This window comes from Ailuropoda melanoleuca, chromosome 2 (genome assembly GCF_002007445.2).
Source record: "Ailuropoda melanoleuca isolate Jingjing chromosome 2, ASM200744v2, whole genome shotgun sequence".
NCBI lineage: Eukaryota > Metazoa > Chordata > Mammalia > Carnivora > Ursidae > Ailuropoda > Ailuropoda melanoleuca.
The window spans coordinates 31,328,561-31,349,910 of NC_048219.1; the positions used below are offsets into that span (position 1 = coordinate 31,328,561).

Below are 21,350 nucleotides of genomic sequence, written 5' to 3' on the forward strand. Positions count from 1 at the left end.
ATAGGACCTGCTGCTAGAAGACCCAGGCCCTGTCCTGATATGTCACTTGGTAGTTGTGTGACCAGACCAAAAAAGGGCTCAGGTTTTGAAGTTGGGCAGATTATCAATTCATGACTCTGAGACTCACCAGCTGTGTGACTGCAGGCTGAACTCAATACCCTCATTTTCAAAATAACACCATGACTACTGGCCTTGCAAGATCACTGTGAAGATTAAATAGATTGAAAAAGATTATAAAAAAACCCCAACACGTGTAAAATGGTAGGTATAGGGCTTGGTACTCAATCTACCTTGTTTCCATTTTCCCTCTTAATCACTGTCTCTCTGTCAGGATTCTCTTGAGGATAATATTTACCTCACAAGATTATTTTGAAGATTAAATGAGAAAATATACCTGAAAGTATTATGAATAGTAAGCTATCTCTAGTTGACTCACTTACAGATTCACTCAATCAAATAATATTTCTTACTAAAGATTCTGTGTTAAGTGATATGGGTGATTATAGAGAAGATTCAGACATAGGATTTACCTTAGAGAAACTTTCCTTACTGAGATGTACCCCACGCCCCTAGAAAAACATAGTATGAGTCAAAACTGAAAAGTGCTGGTATGTATTTGCAAGGTTCAAAGATAACATGGAAGCACCTTCCAGATGGGACCATGAGCCAGGGATCCATGATGGACATGCTATTTGAGAAGACACTTGGCAGAAGAGGAGGGATAAAGGTAGTTGAGGTAAGCATCCAGCATGGCCGAAGTCGCAGCGGTGAGAAAGTGTGAGGAAGGTGAGGAGAACCTAGCCTATAATGTCGGGGATAATTTGAGGGTGAGTGTTGATGAAGGTTGCAAAGATGGCTTTGGACCCATGTGCGGAGGAATTTGGACTTTGAATTTTACAGACAATGGAGGAGCCACTGAAGGTTTCTGAGAAGGAGACTTATGTTGTCAGAAGCTGTTTTCTTGACGATGAGTCCTGTGGTAACGCACAGGCAGATCTGGTCTGAGGAGAAAAATAGAGGCCCACTAGGAGTCTGTCGTGATAGTTTCAAGAAGAGCCCAGGCCCTGAAATGGATCCAAGGGTGAGAACGAAGGAGAGAAGCTTTGGAGAGAAAACATGACAGAGGAAATATGACAGAATTTAAGGGACCATGTTGGGGGGTGGAGGGTGAGAGAGCTGAGCAGTGGTTGAGGAGTCCTGAAAGCCACTAACATCTTGGGTGAGGAGAAAAGGCATCAGGGAAATCTCAAGAAGGAGCTGGTCTGGGAAGGAAGACAGTATTATCTATATGTAAAGAGAAGAAAAGAGAAGAAAATTAATTCACCAGAATCCCAGGCATCAGGGGAGGGCGGTGTTTCCCAGCTTTGACACTATTGACATTTGGGGCCAGATAATTCTTTGTCGGGGACAGGGGGTGCCGTCCTGTGCATTATAGGGTGCTTAGCACCCTCTGGATGCCAGGAGCACAGCCTCCAAAGTTGTGACAACCATAAAGGTCTCTGGACATTTCCTCTCAAGGGCAAAATCACTCCTACTTGAGACCACTGTTATAGGGGGAGAGAGACACAGAAATCAGGGACTGCAGGGGCTTTTTAGGACCCAGAATCAGTCTCCACTTCTGTCGAATGTTTACCTAACAAAATGTCTGGAAAAAATAGAGGCAGTAACAACTGGGTGCCTTATTAAAATCTCCACATTCAAATCAGACATAGCTTTCTTAAGCATACAAGTTGGTCGTTAAAATTTTCATAACTGTATTTGAGATGAATAATGATACTACTGGCTAACCCTGCTAATGAGAGAATCTAAATATTCCCAAAGAGTTCAAGGCAGCTGTACATCCTTTGGGCAAGTTACTTCACTTCTCTGAACCTCCATTTCTTCAAGTGCGAAATGAAAAAAAATCATTTCTATCTCATTGACTTGTGAGCGTTCAGTAAAGTAAGACATATGACATGCTTGCCCCATGTTGAGTTATTCCTGTCTTTCCGTCTCTACTTATTTAATTAATTTATGAATATGTCTGGAAGAGTAAGAGAATGTATGTAGGCATGATATCATCAGTGCAGACATGTGGCTGTCATTGTAATTCTAGAGAACGCTTCTGGAGATGTCTATGGAAGACATCTGGTCCCCTCAAGACACAAATATGCTGGGTCTTAACGATATCCAATGTCTGGATGAAAGGCGGAAAGTCCATTCGTTTACCACAGCTCTCAGGCTCCAGATGTGCGGCAATACACTGTGGAAACTTTATGTAACGATTAGCATTTCTTATGTTTGTGCAGCTGTTTTTGATGGAGCTCACCAGTATTAGCCCTGTCTCAGTCTTACAAAGCCAATCGATCTGACTTCAGAAGTTCCAAGAGCCACTCAGAAAGACTGAATGAATTCTGCAACCGTCTCTTGATTTGGCTTTGCCTCATTCTGAAAATAAGATCTCTTTGCTAGACTGGTATTGCCTACAAATCCTCCTTTCCTCAACCATATGGATATTACTTTCTGAAAGGTCTGAAGGACAGTGGCCTTTGGTGCCTGAGATTTGAGGGTGTTTGGCTAATCAATACCCTAGTCACTAATTAACCACCTCTCCATGAGAATTGAGTGAGTTCTGTTGGTTCCAAACATTCGACTGATCTTACAGGTCCCAGCCTGAAGACATCTTTAACTCCAACTCTCTGAATAATTGTATTCGTTCTAAGTAATATACAGCGGATGAGATGTTTGCTGCTGCTTTCTTCATCTTGTCTTTGATGACTTGTCAGCCTGGGGTAACCATTCAGGAGAAGGTGAACCGGTGAGTTGGCCATAAATCTGCAAAATTTGCACATAGGGATCACCTAGTGGGGAGCTAGGTCACTTTCATGTTTGCAACAGGTTATTTTAGGATGGCGTGTGACCTCTTTCATGTTATCACCAATCCAGTGAAGGACTGCCCTTGGAGTCAGATGGACCTGCATACAAATCACAGATCTAATACTCAAGAGTTGGGTAATCTGGAGTGGACCACTTAATCTCTGAGCTTCAGATTCCCTATGGAAACGAGAATAATAATGCCTTGTCTATAAGAGCTAATGAATGTGAAATAAGGTCCTAGATATAAAGTATACTCCGTTTAATAAAAAATAGTTATCTTGAGTAATGTTCGACAGCTAACCTCTTCTTCTCTGTTTGTGAATCTTGCAAATTCCCATCTCATAGTTTGAGGGAGGATACAGTTAGGTAATGCTAATAGCATCATCTAGGGAAAGGCAAGAGACTGTAGAGATGCTGGGTCATCTCATTCTTAAAATGAGTTTACCTTTTGCTGTAGGGTGATGAATGCAAGTGATATTTTCATATGTACATTGCAATTTTACCCATTTCATTTCCTTGAATTGTCCAACCTGGCTTCAGGTTTTTACATCTTAACATCAAGTATGTTGTGGTGCTTAAAGAGCCCCTTATTTTAGCTTTGGGGTAATGTGAAAGCAGTCCTCGTCTCCCAAACACTGAAGATTTTAAGTTGAGCTATTTTATTCAAGTTCTTGTTAAGTGATTTAATTTTGGATCATTATTGCTCTTAAATGCTAGACCATGAGAGATTTCCTGTACATAACAGTTCAAAAGAGGAAAGGCATTTTTACAAGCAGTTAATTTGCAACTTGTATTTAAAGCAAATACACTTTTGAAAAATCAGAAAATTCACCTCTAATAATTAGAAGATAAAGGCAAGAGAATGGCGGTAAAGGAAATCTCTGCTGAAATACTCTTAATTATAAAAGCTTATCATTGTAATCCTTTTTGAAAATGAACAAAGAGCCTTGATGTTTGATGAACTTATCAAATAAGACAGACCAGTGAAGAGGCAAATTTGAAGTCAAGGCAAAAGAGAACCAATTAAATACTTCACAAAGTGCTGAAGTAGGAAATCATGAGGTCTTTGTATCTAATGCCAGTTTACCTGACCCTGGCTTTGAAAATGGAGAACCGCATGGTGAAATAATTTTACTGAGTTCAAATTATGGCCCTGGCATTTACCATTAGTGTGACCTCCGGCAAGTTACAGAAGTGTTCGGAGCTGTAAAATGGGAGGAAATTCAGGAAACAAATGGATGAAAGTACTTAGGACAATGCTTGGTACTTAGTAAGCGTGCAGTGGAAGCTACTGCCAGCGGGTTTGTGTGATTGTTATTGTCATATTTTGGTCTTTCCCTTCTCTCTGATGGTTGACAAAAATTAGGCAGAACACATGTATAATGTGCCAGTTGGCATGGATCATCAAGTTTGGTCAATTATTTCAAACATTTACAAAATTGAACAGTGGCACTCTTTTTGCCCCAAATAAAATCTTACATGAAAACTAACAGTGAGAAAAACAGATGATATACATTTACGTTTTTAATGGTACACTTTAATTTTTAAATTTTTTAAAATTTTTAAATTTTTTAGTACATTTTTATTTTTATAAGCTCTTCTTTACTATTTGATTAGTATAAACTCTTAAGAAAAACATTAAAAAATAATGGTGATGAGGGATGCCTACGTGGCTCAGTCAGTTAAGCATCTGGTTTTGGCTCAGATCATAATCCTGGGGCCCTGGCATTGTGTTCCTTGCTCAGCGAGGAGCCTGCTTCTCCCTCTGCCTGCCATTCCCCTTGCTTGTGTGTGCTCTCTCTTTCTCTCTCTCTCTGATGAATAAATATATAAATCTTAAAAAAATAAAATGATGATGAAAACCAGTTGTAATATCCAGTCTCAAATATCAACGGTTCTCCATTACGTAATTTATATAAATAATACATTTTAGCCAGTGTGTTGTTTTAAAAAGTTTAAACAATTTTCAATCCTTCTAATTTATCGAGATCGTTTTATGATAAATATGATCTTTCAGCGAATATACTGTGTGCACACAAAAGTGTCTATTTCTGTGTTGTTGGGTGTAATGTTAAGTCATTAAATCAAGCTGGTTGTCAATGTTGCTCAAGATTTCATCTCCTTGTTCTATTTATTCCCGAGGGAGGGATGTTGCAGTCTCCAGCTGTATTTGTAGATCTGTCTCTCCTTTCAGTTCCTGCAGTTTTAACTTCATGTGTTTTCAAACTATGTTACCTATCTACGTACCTATCATCTATCTATATTTAGAATTATTATGTCTCCTTGATGACTTGCCTCCTTATCATTATGAAAGGCTTTCATTATTCATAGCAACTGCTTTTGTTCTGTAGTCTATTATTAATATAACTATTCTTGCTTTCTTATGATTATTGTTTGCATGGTGAGGTTTTTTTCCAATATTTTATTTTGACTTATCTGACTCTTCATACTTTAAAGTATGCTTCAGATAGCACGGAGATGAATTTTGGTTTAGTATCTAGTCTAACAATCTCTGTCTTTTAATCAGAGTATTTATATCATTTATATAAAATGTAATTACTGATAACTTTGCATTTGTTTATCACCTTTTTGTTTTCTACTTGTCCCATTTGTTCTTTATTTTTGTTCTTATCTTTTATATTTAATATTTTTTCCTAATTCCAAATGATTTATTAGCTATTCTGCTTTCTTGTTGCTGTTGTTATTGTTCTCAGATTTACAATATATATCATTAATTTATCACAGCTTACTTTCAAATAATATGATACCATTTCTGGTATCATTTTTATTCTCTCTGAGTGACTTCCTTTGACATTTCTTGCAATGCAGAATGATTTTAGGTGATGAACTCTCTATTTTCAGTGGTCTGAAAAAGTCTTTATTTTGCCTTTATTTTGAAGGGTATCTGTTGAGTATGAAGTCCTGAGGTTTTTTTTTTTTTTTTTCTGGCCACATCACTTTAAGGAGATCATTCCATTTATCTTTGCTTACATAGTCTCTGAGGAAAAATCTGCTTTCCTCTTCGTGTAATACATCATTTTTAAAAAACTGACTGCTTCTACGGTTTTCTCTTTATTATTGATTTTCCGCAATTTGATTATGATGCACCTTGGTATGGTTCTGTAGGTTCATAGTTCTCACCAAATATGGAAAAAAATTATGCCGTTATTAATTTAAATATGTTCTCTGCTCCATAATCTAGTTTCCTTCTGATAGTACAATTGCAGATAGGTTCGACTGCTCAATATCCCACAGTCCACTGAGGCTCTGCTCTTTCTTTTTGTTGTTGGTGGCAGTCTTTTTTATCTCTTTGTTCCATTTTGGACGGCTTCTGTCACTGTATCTTCAAGTTTGCTAATCTTTCCTACTGCGGTATTTAATCTGTTGTTAACCTGTTCAATGAATTTTTCATTTCTGTTGCAATGATTTTTAGCTTTTAAGGTTTAATTTGGTATTCCTTTATCTTCCACTTATCATCATGTTCATGATTCTCCTTACATACTTGGATATATGTACAATAACTCTTCTAAAGTTCTTGTCTGCTGCTTCCATCATTTCTATATCACAGGTCTTTGGAATGTGGACTGACACAGACAACATCTGGTTTAATCCATTACTCCTGTGGCAGGTAAAGAACTTGAGCCCCAGAGAGAGAGAGAGAAGGGGCATATTACATAACAACCAGACCTCTAGAATACTGGCCAATTAATCCTCATTATGTCCCTCTAATATTGTTGTAATTATTATCCCCTGATTAAGGGCCAGAGAGGAAACAAAGCAGTCTGATAGGTTCTAAATCACTTGGTCACCTAGTGGCACAATCAGGTCTTCTAATTGCTGGATCAGTGTTATCTCCACCATTTCTGCTACCCTCACTCACTGGAAAAAAATATATATATATATATTTTTTTTTTCAAAACTAAGCATACATTTTGATAAGTAATGCAAATGCAACATTTTCAACCAAAAATTTCCACTGATGGAGAATGAACAAAATTCCTTTAGAGGGACTGATGGAAACACGAGTGGAGAACCTCAAACATGGAGGATGACCACAAAGGTTTGTTTCTCTGTTTTATTAAATAGGACACAGAGGTAGTGGACCCTGAGAAGTTTAAATCATGATTCTTCTCTATTTTATTTATTTCATAGACATCAGAGTGTGTTTACCAAAGTACCTTAGGCCAGGGCCATGTGACTATTTTCAAAGGTTGTCCAGATAACTGGAAATCAGTATGTATTCAAGCTACGTGAATTTTTAACTAATATGAACAGCCGGGGTAGTGGGTGTGACTCAGAAGTGAGTCTTCTGAATGTGCACACCTTTGTTCAGGGGAACTAATCTAACGAATTGTTAGCTGTACTTCAAGTGGCATTAGGTATGGGCTTTCGAGTGAGATCAACCTGGGTTTAAGTCCTCACTTCACCACTTAGTGGCTCCAGAGTTTGGGCAAGTTAAACTAAGACCCAACTTCCTCAACTCTAAAACAGAGATACACATTTCACTGAGCGCTCTCAGGAGTTAAGAGAGTTCATATAAAGTACTTAGCACAAAACTTGGCATGTGGTAAGCTGTTAGAATATTACTTTTATTACTCTCTTTCCCTTTTGTCAGAAATCCTTCGTAGTATATCTTGGAATGCTAAAACAATGCACACGTTTTAGTGTCAAACAGCCTTCATTTAAATCCTTGCTTTGCCATTTTACTATCTGTGTAACTTTAAGCAAGTTTATCTCTTCTCTCTATGAATCTGTTTTCCTTACCTATAAAATGGGTGTAATAATTCCCACCCCACAGGGTTCTTAAGACATTTAAATGAAATAATACAAGAATGAATGAAGTAATATATTCATACCCAACGTTTGTACTGAGTTCCTACTATATGCAAAGTCCTACACTTAGCACTAGGCTGCAACAGTGAACAACATAGTCGTAACCTCTACCTTGTAGAACATGCCATGTAGGGATGGAGGTAAAGTATGACAAGCTCTACGTATATGGCATAATGTTAACATAGGGCAGGCAGCTCTTCTCTGTCTAGAAGAAGAGAGGCTTAACGGAACTGGGAAGTTTCAGCCAGATGAATGAGGTGTGATTATTCTATGTGGAGGAAACAGCATTATACACGTACTGCAGGAAAGCCTGGCACATGCCTAGAACCAGAAGTTCTGTGTGGAATTCTGTGTATACCCAGCACACAGTTGATACTTTTCATTTGTTCATTTCATCCATTCATTCCTTCATTCGTTCGTTCGTTCGTTCATTCATTCATTCAGTACATACTCCACGTACACTAGGTGCTGGGTGGTTAACTAAACAGATAATGTTCCTACCGTCATGGAATTTACAGTGTAGCAATGGAGTTGATAAACATGTAAATAAAACATTATAGTAAAAAACTGTGATAAGTTCTAGGAAGGAAACAAATAGGGCCTTTTGATAGAGGATATTAGAGCAATCTAAAGACAGGCTGGCTGGTGGGGTTTCTCTAGAGGTGGCATTTAAGCTGATAGATATTGGATGGTAAGGAGAAGCCGTGTGAAGAACAGGAGAGAATGGAGAGATCAGCATGTGTGAAGGCCCTCCAGTGGGAAATGGCCCATCATGCTTCTGGCCCTGAAGGATGGGAACAGCATGAGAGGAGGGGATTATGCCCTGAGAGGATGTTAAAAACTTGGGCAGAGACCAGATCACAGAGGACTTTGGCATCATGATAAGGAAGTTGGACTTCAATCTATGTGTACTCAAAACCAAACAACCAGCCAGCCAAAAAAACACTGGAGGGTCTTATAAAGGGGAGGAGGGGGAGGGATTATCTGATTTCCAATAAAAAAAAAATCGTTCTGGTGTCTGTGCAGGGAAGGAATGGGAGGAAGCTGCAGTGGGAGGTCCCACAGGAGGCCAAGGCAGCGATCTGGGTGAGAGATAATGGTGCCTTAAATGAGAGGTGTGGCAGTAGATGTAGCTGGAAGGGAAGGTATTTGACATATACCTTGAAAGTAAAATGGCAGACATTTCCAAAGGACTGGATATGGAGATGAGGGGAAAGAAGGAATTAAAGACCACTGCCGGGTATCCGCCTTGAGCAACTGTGTGTTACGCTGGTTCCACTTTTGGATGTGGGTAAAACTGAGAGAGAAGCTGGTTAGAAGAAAATTAAGAGTTGAGATTTGGAGTCATTCAGTTTTCCCTGTCTCAGAGGCACCAACCTGGTGGAGATCTAAAATGGGGCAGTTGGATAGAGAAAACAGGATTTCAGAGGAGTGGTCTAGGTTGAAGACCTAAAGCGAGGAGGCATTAGCATAGAGTCACGGGAAGCCCAGGAAATGGATCGCACCACCTTCCTAAGAGTGAGAGAAGCAGAAAGTGAAAAGAAAGACAACACTACACCCTGAGGCATTCTAGTTTGTAGAAAATTCAAAAAGAACTGTCCCTAGACGTGGGGAGGGAGCCAGGAAGTGTGGTGCTGAAGCTAAGACAGGCTAATTTCAAGAAGGGAACAATGGCTAACAGAAGGAATTAAGCCCAAGTCAGAAACTTTCCACTGGATTTAGCAACATGGAGGTCACCGGAGACTCAGCCAACTTTCAAAGTCAATTTAAAATACCTCAGTTTCATGACGTAATTTCCACGTAATAACTGAATGGATCTGCCTCAAGATGATATAATTAGTGACAATCAGTTGTAAATACAAGCTGAGCCAACTTATTAGGACGATTCCCTGGCAATAATCAGGGTTAGGCCTTCTAACCTTCTAGCCAATTAATTATTTTGTGATCTCAGTTGCTGAGGCAGCCACATGTGGGGGTCAAGCACTTGACTCGCAGGTTGCATGTTCAAGTCCAGGTTTTAGGCCCTTTGCCCTATGTGCCACCCTATTTAAAAAGTCAAGTGGGTTTCATCTCACGAATCCCCGGCCCTGTACAGCATAGGCATTCAACACCTTTTTGATGAAGATGGAGAGTTTTGATGAGCATGTAGGGGGTTGAGAAGGTTAGAGAGAAGGAACTGACATGTACATCAGGCTTGTGCTTGGGGCTCTACAAACACGATCTTAGCCCATATTCAAAACAGTCTCACAAGTTATTATTATTCTGTTTTTCACTTATACGGAAAGCAAAGTTCAGTAGGTGGCAGAAACGGGATTGCAATGCATGTTTGGTGGACTCCAAACCACTTTGTGTTGTATCAGTGTGTCCTCAACTGTGTTACACAATCTTACAGATGTTTCATGAAAAAAGAAATGATGTGTTCAAAAAACTGGGGAAATGCTCGGTTGTGCAAATTAGAATGCAGGACTTCTCAGGGCCTTTAATATAATGCATTTTAAATTTCCAAGAGTAGCATGTTGTGTGTAATTTATCCAAATTTGACCACGTAAGTTTTCTTCTCTTCCTTCCCAATCCCAGTTTGAGCACTCGACAGAGCACACCTTGAGAAATCCTGCCATAGCACTACATTGACTTGTGGCGATTCTATAGATAAGAAAATCAAAAGCCAGTTAGGTAAAGAAACTTGCTCATAGTAGCATAACAAAGCAGATATAAACTAAAAATTATAATCAAAGACTCCTGAGTCTTAGTGCTCTGTATTAAATGTGTTATTGCTGGAGTGGATACTCAGTAGCTAGGAGATGTTTTGTTATTTTTTACTTTTTGGAGATGCTTTAAAACTATTTGCCAAGATTTACTAGATCACAGATTTATCCATTATTTCCTAAGTAAATGAAAAAAAATGATACAATTCTTCTGGAAAGCCATTGGCCACAGGTGTTATAAGCCTTAAAATCACCTGTATCCTTCAACCCATTCTACATTCTACAGGCTACATCCTCAGGAAAGAATTTAGAATACGGAAACACTGGGTGCTCAATAATCTAATTTTTTGATGTTAGAGGAGTGGAACCACGTGTAGCCATCATAACTAGTTTACATTATCTGCTATGGTATTAAGTGGAAAATCAGGATGTAAAATGTAATACTCAGTATGACCTCAGTTACATTATGAAAATGGAACGAAAGGAAATATAACAAAATATTAATGGTGGGAGGGTTGGAGGCATTTTTTTCTTTTATGGTCTCTTGAAGGAGAATGTATTACTTTTATAATAAGCAAAAAATAAACCACATTTAAAGATTCATTGGAATGATACAAGAAAATGCTGCACATACTGATATTGGCTAAAAGGCTGGAGCCCTGTAATGACTTAATGAACGGTCCTTGTGTACTTTCTGTACTCTTGCTTCAGTTATAGCATTACTATGTGTGCTTCTGTCTAGACGTCATGTCACAAAGCTTTTAAAACTACAGCAACACAGAACTGCTCTGTCTGGGGTTTTGCTTCCATCCATTAATACTGTTTCCTTCCATTTTGACATCATAATGTAGTCTCTGTGGGCTTACATTGACATTATCTTGACAATTCCATAGTGAGATGCAAAACTAATCCTGGAGTCATTTTCTGTTCCTAAACCTTCACCCTGTATCTTCTACTCACCTTTAGATGATTAGAACCCTTTCTTTCTCCATGTTCCTATACTTCAAACTTTTATTATTAGGACAGTCTATCAGAAAAATGACATATGGACAGAATCTTGAGCCACTGAATATCTAGTTACCAGAATTAATTAGCTTCTAACCGGAAATTAGGTTCAAATAAGTCTCTAAACAATGTCATTCTATTTCCTGTAAACTGGTTTCATTCTTTCCCTTCTTTTCTTTCCTTCCTTCCTTCCTTCCTCTTCCTCTCTCCCCCATTCCCTCCTCTCTTCCCTTTTTGTCCCTCACCCTCCCTGCTTTCCTCCCTTCATTCTTTTTTTTTTCTTTCCTAAATATTCACTGAATGCTTTCCTTGGGTCTGGCACCATGATAACTCCAGGAAACAAACATACAGAATCTATCTTCTGAGAGCTTACAATCTGGTAAAGACAGAAATTAGACAAATATTACAAGTGTGATAATTAAGTGTTGGGAAGATGTGCAGAGATTGACCAAATCATATGAAGGAAGGAAAACTATTTCCCTAGAGAAATGACGTTTAGGATGACATTGAAAGATACCTAGGAGTTAACCAGGTAAAGAGGTAGATAGTTGGATTCGTTCAGGATTGGGTTTTATAAGGTAGGCGTGATTAAGGGAACAGTGGAATTCAGAAATGTAGGACATAAGTATGATTTTTAAATGACAGATCATGGAATCAAAACTGGTTATAAAGGGGAATGAAAATAGGAGGGAATCTTATTGATAGAAAACTTAAGCATCAAGACAGTAAAAGCCCCAAAGACGTCCTAATAGAAGTGCACTGGGAATCCTTGAGCATATAACACAGAAGGAGAAGAGCCCCCAAGGTGACTCACAAATTACTGATTTGGAGGGGGAGCTGTTTCAGAGAGTGAGAAGGACGAGAACGTGACCATAGAAGATAATGGAGTGAGGAAAAATGTCCCTGGAGGTCAGGAAAAGGAGTGATTGAGGGGCAAGTGTTGGATAGCTCATTTATGGGGCTGACGGCGTTTCCCAGGGTGATGGAAGGAATTGGAATAGAGACGAAATTTGTGAGCTGAGCGCTGAAGTTTTCTTTAGAGGGACAGTAACACTGGTATTCATACTAACATCATTTTATAGATCCGAGTTTCTCAAAGTGTGGTCTGCAGAACCCAGGAAGTCCCCGAGATCTTTTCAGAGGGGCTCTGGGGGTTCAAAACAATATCACAGTAACACTGAGACATTTGCCCTTTCCACTGTGTTAGTACTTTCACTGATGGGGCAAAAGTTACGGTGGATAAAAAAGAATACCGTAGTCTTGGTACAAATGAAGGCAGTGGCATCAAACTCACAGGAAGGAAGTTAAGTGTGACTTAAGAAAGTCCCTCTTGTGACAGTAAAAATCACTAATTCTATTAGACCTCAATCTTTGAGAAAAAAAAAAGCACCTCAATCTTTGAATACAAGTTTTTAAAATATTCTATATGACAAAATGGGAAGAACGCATTATGAACTTCCACTGCACTGAAGTATGACGGTTGTCTTAAGAAAAAAACATTAGTCACTTTTTCCCCCGGAGCATTGTTTTTACTTGACAAGACGGCTGTCAAGCTATGGTTATTAGGGCTTATTTGGCAGACATAGTCTCAAAAATGAACAAGGAACCCATCACTCCGAGAAAACCAAATAATATCACTTGTTACTATGATATAATTTTTGAGCTTTCAAACAAAAATTGAAATTTTGGAAAATATATCCACTGATCAGGCTTGATGAGGTCACTGATGATATTAATAAATTTGACTTTTTTATATTGGAAAGTGAAATGTGTTAATATTGTTAAGATATGCATAGTGAACCATTGTTTTCCAAATTTCCAATGCCTGGTGCTGCAAAAGTCATGTAGGAGTGCCAGATCCATTCAAAGTACACATAGACCAGTGGACGTAAATGTAACAGGGTGCAAAAAAATTCTTTGACGTGCTTTCAGATTCCACATTGCAGCTAACATTTAAGAAATTACCAATTGTCAAGTTGTGGAGTAGTATCAGAGAAGAATACCCATAGTTATCTGAAAAGACTACTAAAATTCCCCTCAACTATGTAACATTTTCAACCACATAAATCTATGAGGGTGATTTTCTTCAAAGAATTCTTCAAAGACTTCTTCAAAGACCTCAACAAAAGCAACAGATTGAATGAAGAAGCAGAAATGAGAATCTGTGTTCTACTAACCCAAACATTAAAGACAGTTGCAAACATGTAAAACAATGACACACTTTTCACTAATTATTTTTCTTGGAAATCTGTTTTCAAATAAAATTATGGCATATATTGTAACATGAAATGAGTTTGATATTAAAATTTTAAATAGATAAATACATATTGCTAAAATTTCTGTTTTGATTTTGAATTTTGTGAGTATCCGTAGATATAGCCCCCTTAAACAGAGGCTCTTCAGAGTCCTCGGTAATATGTTAGAGTGTAAAAAGAGTCCTGGCACCCAAGTTTGAAAACCAGTGTTAAAGATGAACACTGCTTTCCCCATGGCTCCTTGTCTTGGGTTTCAGCCTGGATGTCATCATTCATCACGACCAGTAGCTCATGGAATTATTAGCATGAGATTTGAAGCACCCCTTTTCCTACACTAGGGTGATAATTGTGCCATTGGTCACAGCAGAGGCTGCCTGGCTCTCGGAAGTTATGGTGATATTGGTGGTTACAGACAGTCTTCCTACAGTCTTTGCTCAGTGGGCTGACCAGGCTCTGACACTGCAGTAGCAGCAGTGATGCTGTGGGAAGAAGCTCAGCCTTGGAGCCAGGCAAGCTTGTGGCTTGTCCACCTCACTCTGTGTGACCTGGACAAGCTCTTTAACCTCTGAGAAGGCAGCATGGGGTAACAGGAAGAGCAAGGCCTTGGAGACAGGCCAGTTTCTACCTTCTACCTGTGCTACGGTGGGCAAGGCTCTCAAAAACTCTCAGTTCTGTTGGCTGACTTGTAAAACGAGGAAGCAGCAGCCTGATGAGGAAATGAACATGGGTTCTGCCATCAAACCAACTAAGTCAAATTCTGCCTTTGTCACCCTTGGGCTCTGGCTTCTGGGGTTACTTAGCTCTTAGGAATCTCAGAGTTCTTATATATAAATGGGGCAAATGGTATTTACCCCCTAGGATCATTGTAGGGTTTAAATGATGAGATAATCCATGGAATATTCTAACATGAAATAACAAAAGCCAAACTTTCACAAATACTTCATGAGCATTTTAACATATTTTCAATAACCCTATTAGGTAATGTTGTTTTGAACATAGTTAAAAATTTCCCCAATAGATGGGAAAGCTGCAGCTCAGAGGTGTTGAGTAACTTGATCCAGTTTTCAAGGTCAAGAGGTGACAAGATTTGAAGTTAGTCCTCTCACCCTGAACCCCATGTTCTTAACCACTGCTTTCTGCAACTCTCACTCTTCCAAAAAAATTGTTAGTGCTCCTGATTCTTTAAAAAGATAAACAAAATTGACCAACTTTTAGCTGGACTCATTAAGAAAAAAAGAGAGAGAACCAAAATAGATAAAATCAGAAGTGAAAGAAGAGAAGTAACAACTAACACCACAGAAATACAAAGGATTATAAAAGACTACTACACAAAATTACATGCCGACAAATTGAACAAGCTAGCAGACATGGATAAATTCCTAGAAATCAACCATCTTCCAAAACCGAATCAGGAACAAACAGAAAATCTGAACAGACCGATTACTAACAAACTTGAACCAGTTACCAGAAAACTCCAACAAAAGTCCAGGACCAGACAGACTCACAGGTGAATCCCACCAAACAATTAAAGAAGAGTTAATACCTATTCTCCTCAAACTATTTCAAAAAATAGAAGGGGAAGGAGAGCTTCCAAATACATTCTACAAGGCCAGCATTACTCTGATACCAAAACCAGACAAAGACAGCACAAAAGAAGAAAAGTACAAGCCATCTCTGATGAACACAGATGCAAAAATCCTCAACAAAATATTAGCAAACCACATCCAACAACACATTAAAATGATCATTCACCATGACCTGGTGGGGTTTATTCCAGGGATGCAAGGACAGTTCAATATTCACAAATCAATCAACATGCTATACCACATTAAGAAAATGAAAGATAAAAATCATATGACCATTTCAACAGATGCAGAAAAGGCATTTGACAAAACTCAATATCCATTAATGATAAAAACTCTCAACAAAGTGGGTGTAGAGGGAACATACCTCAACATAATAAAGGCCATATATATCAAGCCCACAGTTAACATCATACTCACTGGTGGGATGTCCACTCTCATCACTTTTATTCAACACAGTCCTAGAAGTCCTAATCAGAGCAATCTGTCAAGAGAAAGAAATAAAACATATCCAAATTGGTAAGAAAGAAGTAAAACGGTCACTATTTGCAGATGACATGATACGAAGACTCTACCAGAAAACTATTAAAAGGAATAAATTCAGTAGTTATAGGATACAAAATTAATGTACAAAAAATGTTAGCTCTCCTCTGTAATTGTGTCTCTAAAATTAGAATAACTTGATCCACAATAGGATTGATACAGAATTAAAAGAGATAATTTGTATAAACCCATCAGCATCACACTGGCATACAGTGTTGTTAAATTGTTAAATGTGTTGTTAAAATGTTCCTACTACCCAGAGCAACCTACAGATTTAATGCAATCCTTATCAAAATACAAAGATAATTTTTCACAGAGCTAGAACAAATAATCCTAAAATTTGTATGGAACCACAGAAGACCCCAAATAGCCAAACCAATCTTGAAAAAGAATAACAAAACTGGAGATATCATAATCCCAGGTATCAAGATATACTATGAAGCTATAGTAATCAAACAGTATGGTACTAGCACAAAAATGGACACCTACATCAACAGAATGGAATAGAAAGCCCAGAAATAAACCCACACTTTTACGGTCAATCAATCCACAACAAAGGAGGCAAGAATATACAATGGAAAAAAGACAGTCTCTTCAACAAATGGTGCTAAGAAGGCTGGACAGCTACATGCAAAAGAATAAAACTGGACTACTTTCTTATACCATACACAAGAATAAACTCAAGTGGATTAAAGACCTAAATGTCAGTCCTGAAACCATAAAATTCCTGGAAGAAAAAATAGGCAGCAATCCCTTTGACATCAGCTGTAGAAACATTTTTCTAGATATGTCTCTTTTGGCAAGAGAAACAAAAGCAAAATAAAACCACTGGGACCACACCAAAATAAAAAGTGTTTGCACAGCGAAGGAAATTGTCAAGAAAACAAAAAAGACAATCTACTGAATGGGAGAAGATATTTGCAAATTTTATATCGGATAAGGAGTCAATATCGAACACCAACTCAACACCAAAAAACTAAATAATCTAATTAAAAGTGGATAGAGGATATGAATAGATGTTTTCTCAAAGAAGACATGCAGGCACATGAATAGATGCTCAATATCACTCATCAACAAGGAAACGCAGATCAAAACCACAACGAGATAGCACCGCACAGCAGTCAGAATGGCTGAAATAAAAAACACAAGAAACAACAGGTGTTGGCGAGGATATGGAGGAAAAAGAACCCTTGTGCACTGTTGGTGGGAATGCAAGCTGGTGTAGCTGCTGTGGAAAATAGTATGGAGGTTCTTCAAAAAATTAAAAATAGAATTACCATATGATCCAGTAATTCCACTAGTATCTACCCAAAGAAAACGAAAACACTGATTTGAAAAGATATATGCACCCCTACGTTTATTGCAGCATAATAGCCTAGATATGGAAGCAGCCCAAGTGTCCATCAACAGATGAATGGATAAAGATGTTGTGTGTATATATATGTGTGTGTGTGTGTGTGCGTGTGTGTGTGTGTATATATATATATACACAAATATATAAAAGAACAGATTATTACTCAGCCATAAGAAAGAATGAAATCTTGCCATTTGCAACAACAAGGATGGAGCTAGAGAGGATAATGCTAAGTGAAATAAGCCAGCCAGACAAATACTATTGATTTGACTGATGGGTGAAATATAAGGAACAAAACAAATGAACAAAGAAAAAAAAAGGAAAAGGGAAAAGAACAGACTCTTAAATACAAAGAACAAACTGGTGGTTGCCAGAGGGGAGGTGGTGGGAGGAGGAGTGAAACAGATAAAGGGGATTAAAAGCACATTTATCTTGATAAGCACTGAGTAACGTACAGAATTATTGAATCATTCTATTGTACACCTAAAACTAATATAACACTGTATGTTAATTATACTTGAATTTAAAAATTTTTTTAAAAATTAAAAAAAAGGATAAAAAATTCAACATCTGATTGGCCCTAAAGAAGAAAGAACTCCTGCCTTTTGTAACAACATGGGTGAAGCTGGAGGACGTTATGCTGAGTGAAGTAAGGCAGACAGAGAAAGCCAATGTTGCATGATCTCTCTTATCTAAAGAAGCATAACTCACAGAGCTAGAGTAGGATGGTGGCTACAAAGGGGGGCATGGGAGGGGCTGGTCAAGGCGCACCCATTTTCAGTTCTAAGATGAATACGCTCAGGGATCTAATGTACAGTATGGTGACTACAGTTAATAGCATCGTACTGTGTACTTGACATGAGCCAAGAGAGTAGCTCTCTAGATCTCACCACACACACACACACACACGTAACCGGGTGAAGGAATAGCTGTATTAAGTAGCTTGATTGTGGTCATCATTTCACAGTGTCTGTGAAACCATAACATCGTACACCTACACCATATATAATTTGTGTCATTTATATGCCTCAACAAAGCTGGGGGAAAAATCATCTGCTTTCATATTAATAAGGTACCTTCATATTAAAAGACCTTTTAGAATTTATAACAAAACTAAAAATTATCATAATAAGAATTTTAAAAACTGAAGCAGAGTTCTCTCCTCTTTCTAGGAGAGTAAGTCGGGCCGCTCCGAGCTCCAGTGCCTCGGCAGTTAGCTGTCAGCTCAGCAACTGGTCGGAGTGGACAGACTGCTTTCCCTGCCAGGACAAAAAGGTAAGACATGCGTGACCGGTTTGGGAGCATTAATAATGGAACGGTGTACCAGGCATTTACGTGAAGATACACAGGTCTATAAATTTGAGGTCTGGGGAAACAGCAGGTCTAGAAATAGATATTTGGAAGCCATGGGCACATGGATGGTGGAACTTTTTCTGATTTTGTTTATAAGCCATTATTGGGCGAGGCTGCAAAAGATATGTATGTTAAGGCTTGTCTGCAGAGAGGTGGCCATTCAGACATGGGCACACTGATCCCTGTAGTCTCTCTGGGTCCTGGTCAATCTGTTGCCCTCCAGTGATGGCCATCGAGAGGGGCTAATGACCTGTGGGGAGCTGAGATAAGCCAGAGAATGTTCCGGAGGATTCTACCTTCATGGATTAAAAAGACGGACATACCCAAGGAACAGACATGAGTCTATCTTGCCTGCTGACATGGTTTTGAATAGTCCAAAATGGTCACTAAACCTAGTGGCATCTCAAGGGAAGAAGGACTTGGGGAGCGCCTACTCTGTTAGAGAGGAGTATTAAAATTCTGATCTTGTTCAGGACCACTGGCTCATGGTGATGATTCAGGGCACAATAACTTCTGTTCTATTTTGTTGCTATTCTAAAATCTCTATAGACAACACATGCCTTTACTGGATGCACCCAGGGTGGGATGCGTCCAGGCTCCCACCTCTCCCGGTTGGTAGACCACTGCCTAAACCATGTGTATTGGCACATGACTGTCAAGTCTAAGTGTTTAAGCTCTGATTCTTCAGTTTAGATTCTGGCTTTGCACCTTATTTGCTGTGTTACTTTGGGCATACAGTTTATCCTCTCCGTGCCTCTGATTCCTTATCTATAAATGCAAGTAGTAATAATACTTATAGCATAGAGTTATTATGAGCATTAAATAAGTTATGCAAAGTGCTTTTCATGGCACCTGGAATGCAATAAGTGTTCAATAAATCTTAGCTGTTTTTATAATTACTATCTGTGTCCCCCTCTCCAACCAACTCCCACTGCCTGAATCAAGACCTGCTTTTCTCTCAGCTGAGCTTCTGCGGAGCAGAGCATGCTGGTGGTTCTCCTGCCTCCAGACCCACTCCTCGGTTAGATGCCGGGCTACTCTGTGTAGGTCTGATGTGCTGTTCAGAATCACGTGGAATTCAAAATCATTACAGATGGAAACACAATTTAGACTGAGTCTATTCAGCTTCTAAGCCTGAAATTATTTATTCTGCCTCTCCTGTTTCTGAGATATGCCAAGGAATCCTAGACTGCACTGTGCAAAAATATCTAGCTCCTGGATCTCATCCTGCTTGGATAGCCGATGTTAGTTTTCTAAATCTGTTGTAACAAATTGCCGCAAACTGGGCTGTTTAAAACAACAGAAATGTATTCTCTCGCAGCTCTAGAGGCCAGAAGTTTGGCAGGACCACGCTCCCTCTGGAGGCGCTAGGGCAGAATCTGTTCTTTGCCGCTTCTGGCTTCTGGTGGCCATCGGCAATCCTTGGTTTGTGGCCACTCTCTGTCTCTGCAGCCACGTTACCCCTCCTCTTCTGTGTGTCTCCTTTGTGTGTCTGTGTTAAATCTCCCTCTGCCTTTCCCTTATAAGGACACTGTGATGATATGTAAGGCCTACCTGGATAATCCAGTATAATCTCCTCATTTCAATTATTTCTTAATAATATCTGCAAAGACCTTTTTTCCAAATAAGGTAACATTTACAACTTGCAAGGGCTAAGACTTGATTTCTTTGCATGGCCATTAACTTACTACACATCCTAAACTATATCTATTTTTCCTCATGTGTTGCAGTTCAGATAGCAGATAGCACAGCTGAATGGCTTACTATTTAAACCAGAACTGGATTACTCCCTTCATGACTCGGAAAGACACACGTGTCTTTAAAATAATCCTTAAAATCATGAAATTCTGTTAATTACTTAAGTGAAAGAACACCCCTAATTTCTTCTTATTAATATGTTTTTCCCCCCTCCCAAAATCACCCAAAGATGTGCATTTCTGGAAAGAAACATCATCGACTAGCTAGAAAAGAAAATTATGTCTTAATGATACCAACACAGGCACCAGCACAGAGACGTCCCTAAGGGAGTATCTGCACCAACCTCTCTGCAGCGCAATGTCTTCATTATTTGATAACAACCGAGAAAATGGGGAGTCCGTGTGCATGAACCTCATGTCTGCACCAGCGTTCCAATTCAGAGACCGCAAGAAGGATGATAATGGCATTTATAGTTACCATTTATTAAATAATTTCTATATATCAGGCACTGTGCTAATGCTTTAATAAATTGTCTTAGTTGACTTTCATAGCCAACTGTAAGTGATCGATAGATACCATTGTCCCTTTGGCTAGGTCACGCATAAAGAAAGAGGCATAGCCTAGACTTAACACTTGGTCAGTCTGATTCCAAAACGTCCATGCGCCTGACCACTTCACTCTACTGCCTCCCCCCTGAACTCTGTGGAGAGTCATAAGTGATCTTAGTGGCTGTCTAGTCCAATCCCCGCTCAGTCATAAATCCTTCTGGAATAGACCAACAGCTGGCTCCAAAAACGACGTTGATGTTGATAACTATTATTACTGAGTACACGCCAGGAACCAGGCCAAGTGCTGACTTCTTCACATGTCTTATGACTAATCTTTGCAAGACTCTCAGATCTCTCCTTCTCCAGATGAGAAAACTGATGGTCAGAGACGTTAAGTTATTTACTCCGTGATGCACAGACAGTGAGTAGCAGAACTGGTATTCCAACCCAGCTTAAAATAGGATTCAGAATAGTACTTAACCTCCTCAACTTGGGAAAATTAAATGAGATAAAGAATGTCACGCATCCGGCCAGTAGCAAGCACTCAAATGGTAGCTACCATCACCACTGTTGTGTTGGTGACTGCAGGTCTCAAAACTCTGCGAGCTTAATGAAGA

General features: G+C 39.0%; 1 protein-coding gene across 1 annotated transcript in view; it reads left to right on the plus strand.

Moving 5' to 3' along the window:
- Positions 1–2,632: 2,632 nt before the first annotated feature.
- C8A (complement C8 alpha chain) overlaps positions 2,633–21,350 on the plus strand; it is a 62,975-nt gene continuing 44,257 nt past the window's right edge. The window contains exons 1-2 of the mRNA XM_002930328.4: positions 2,633–2,797; positions 18,307–18,409. Coding sequence (XP_002930374.1) covers positions 2,721–2,797; positions 18,307–18,409 — 180 coding nt within the window. The 5' untranslated portion in view covers positions 2,633–2,720. The remainder of the gene's footprint in view (positions 2,798–18,306; positions 18,410–21,350) is intronic.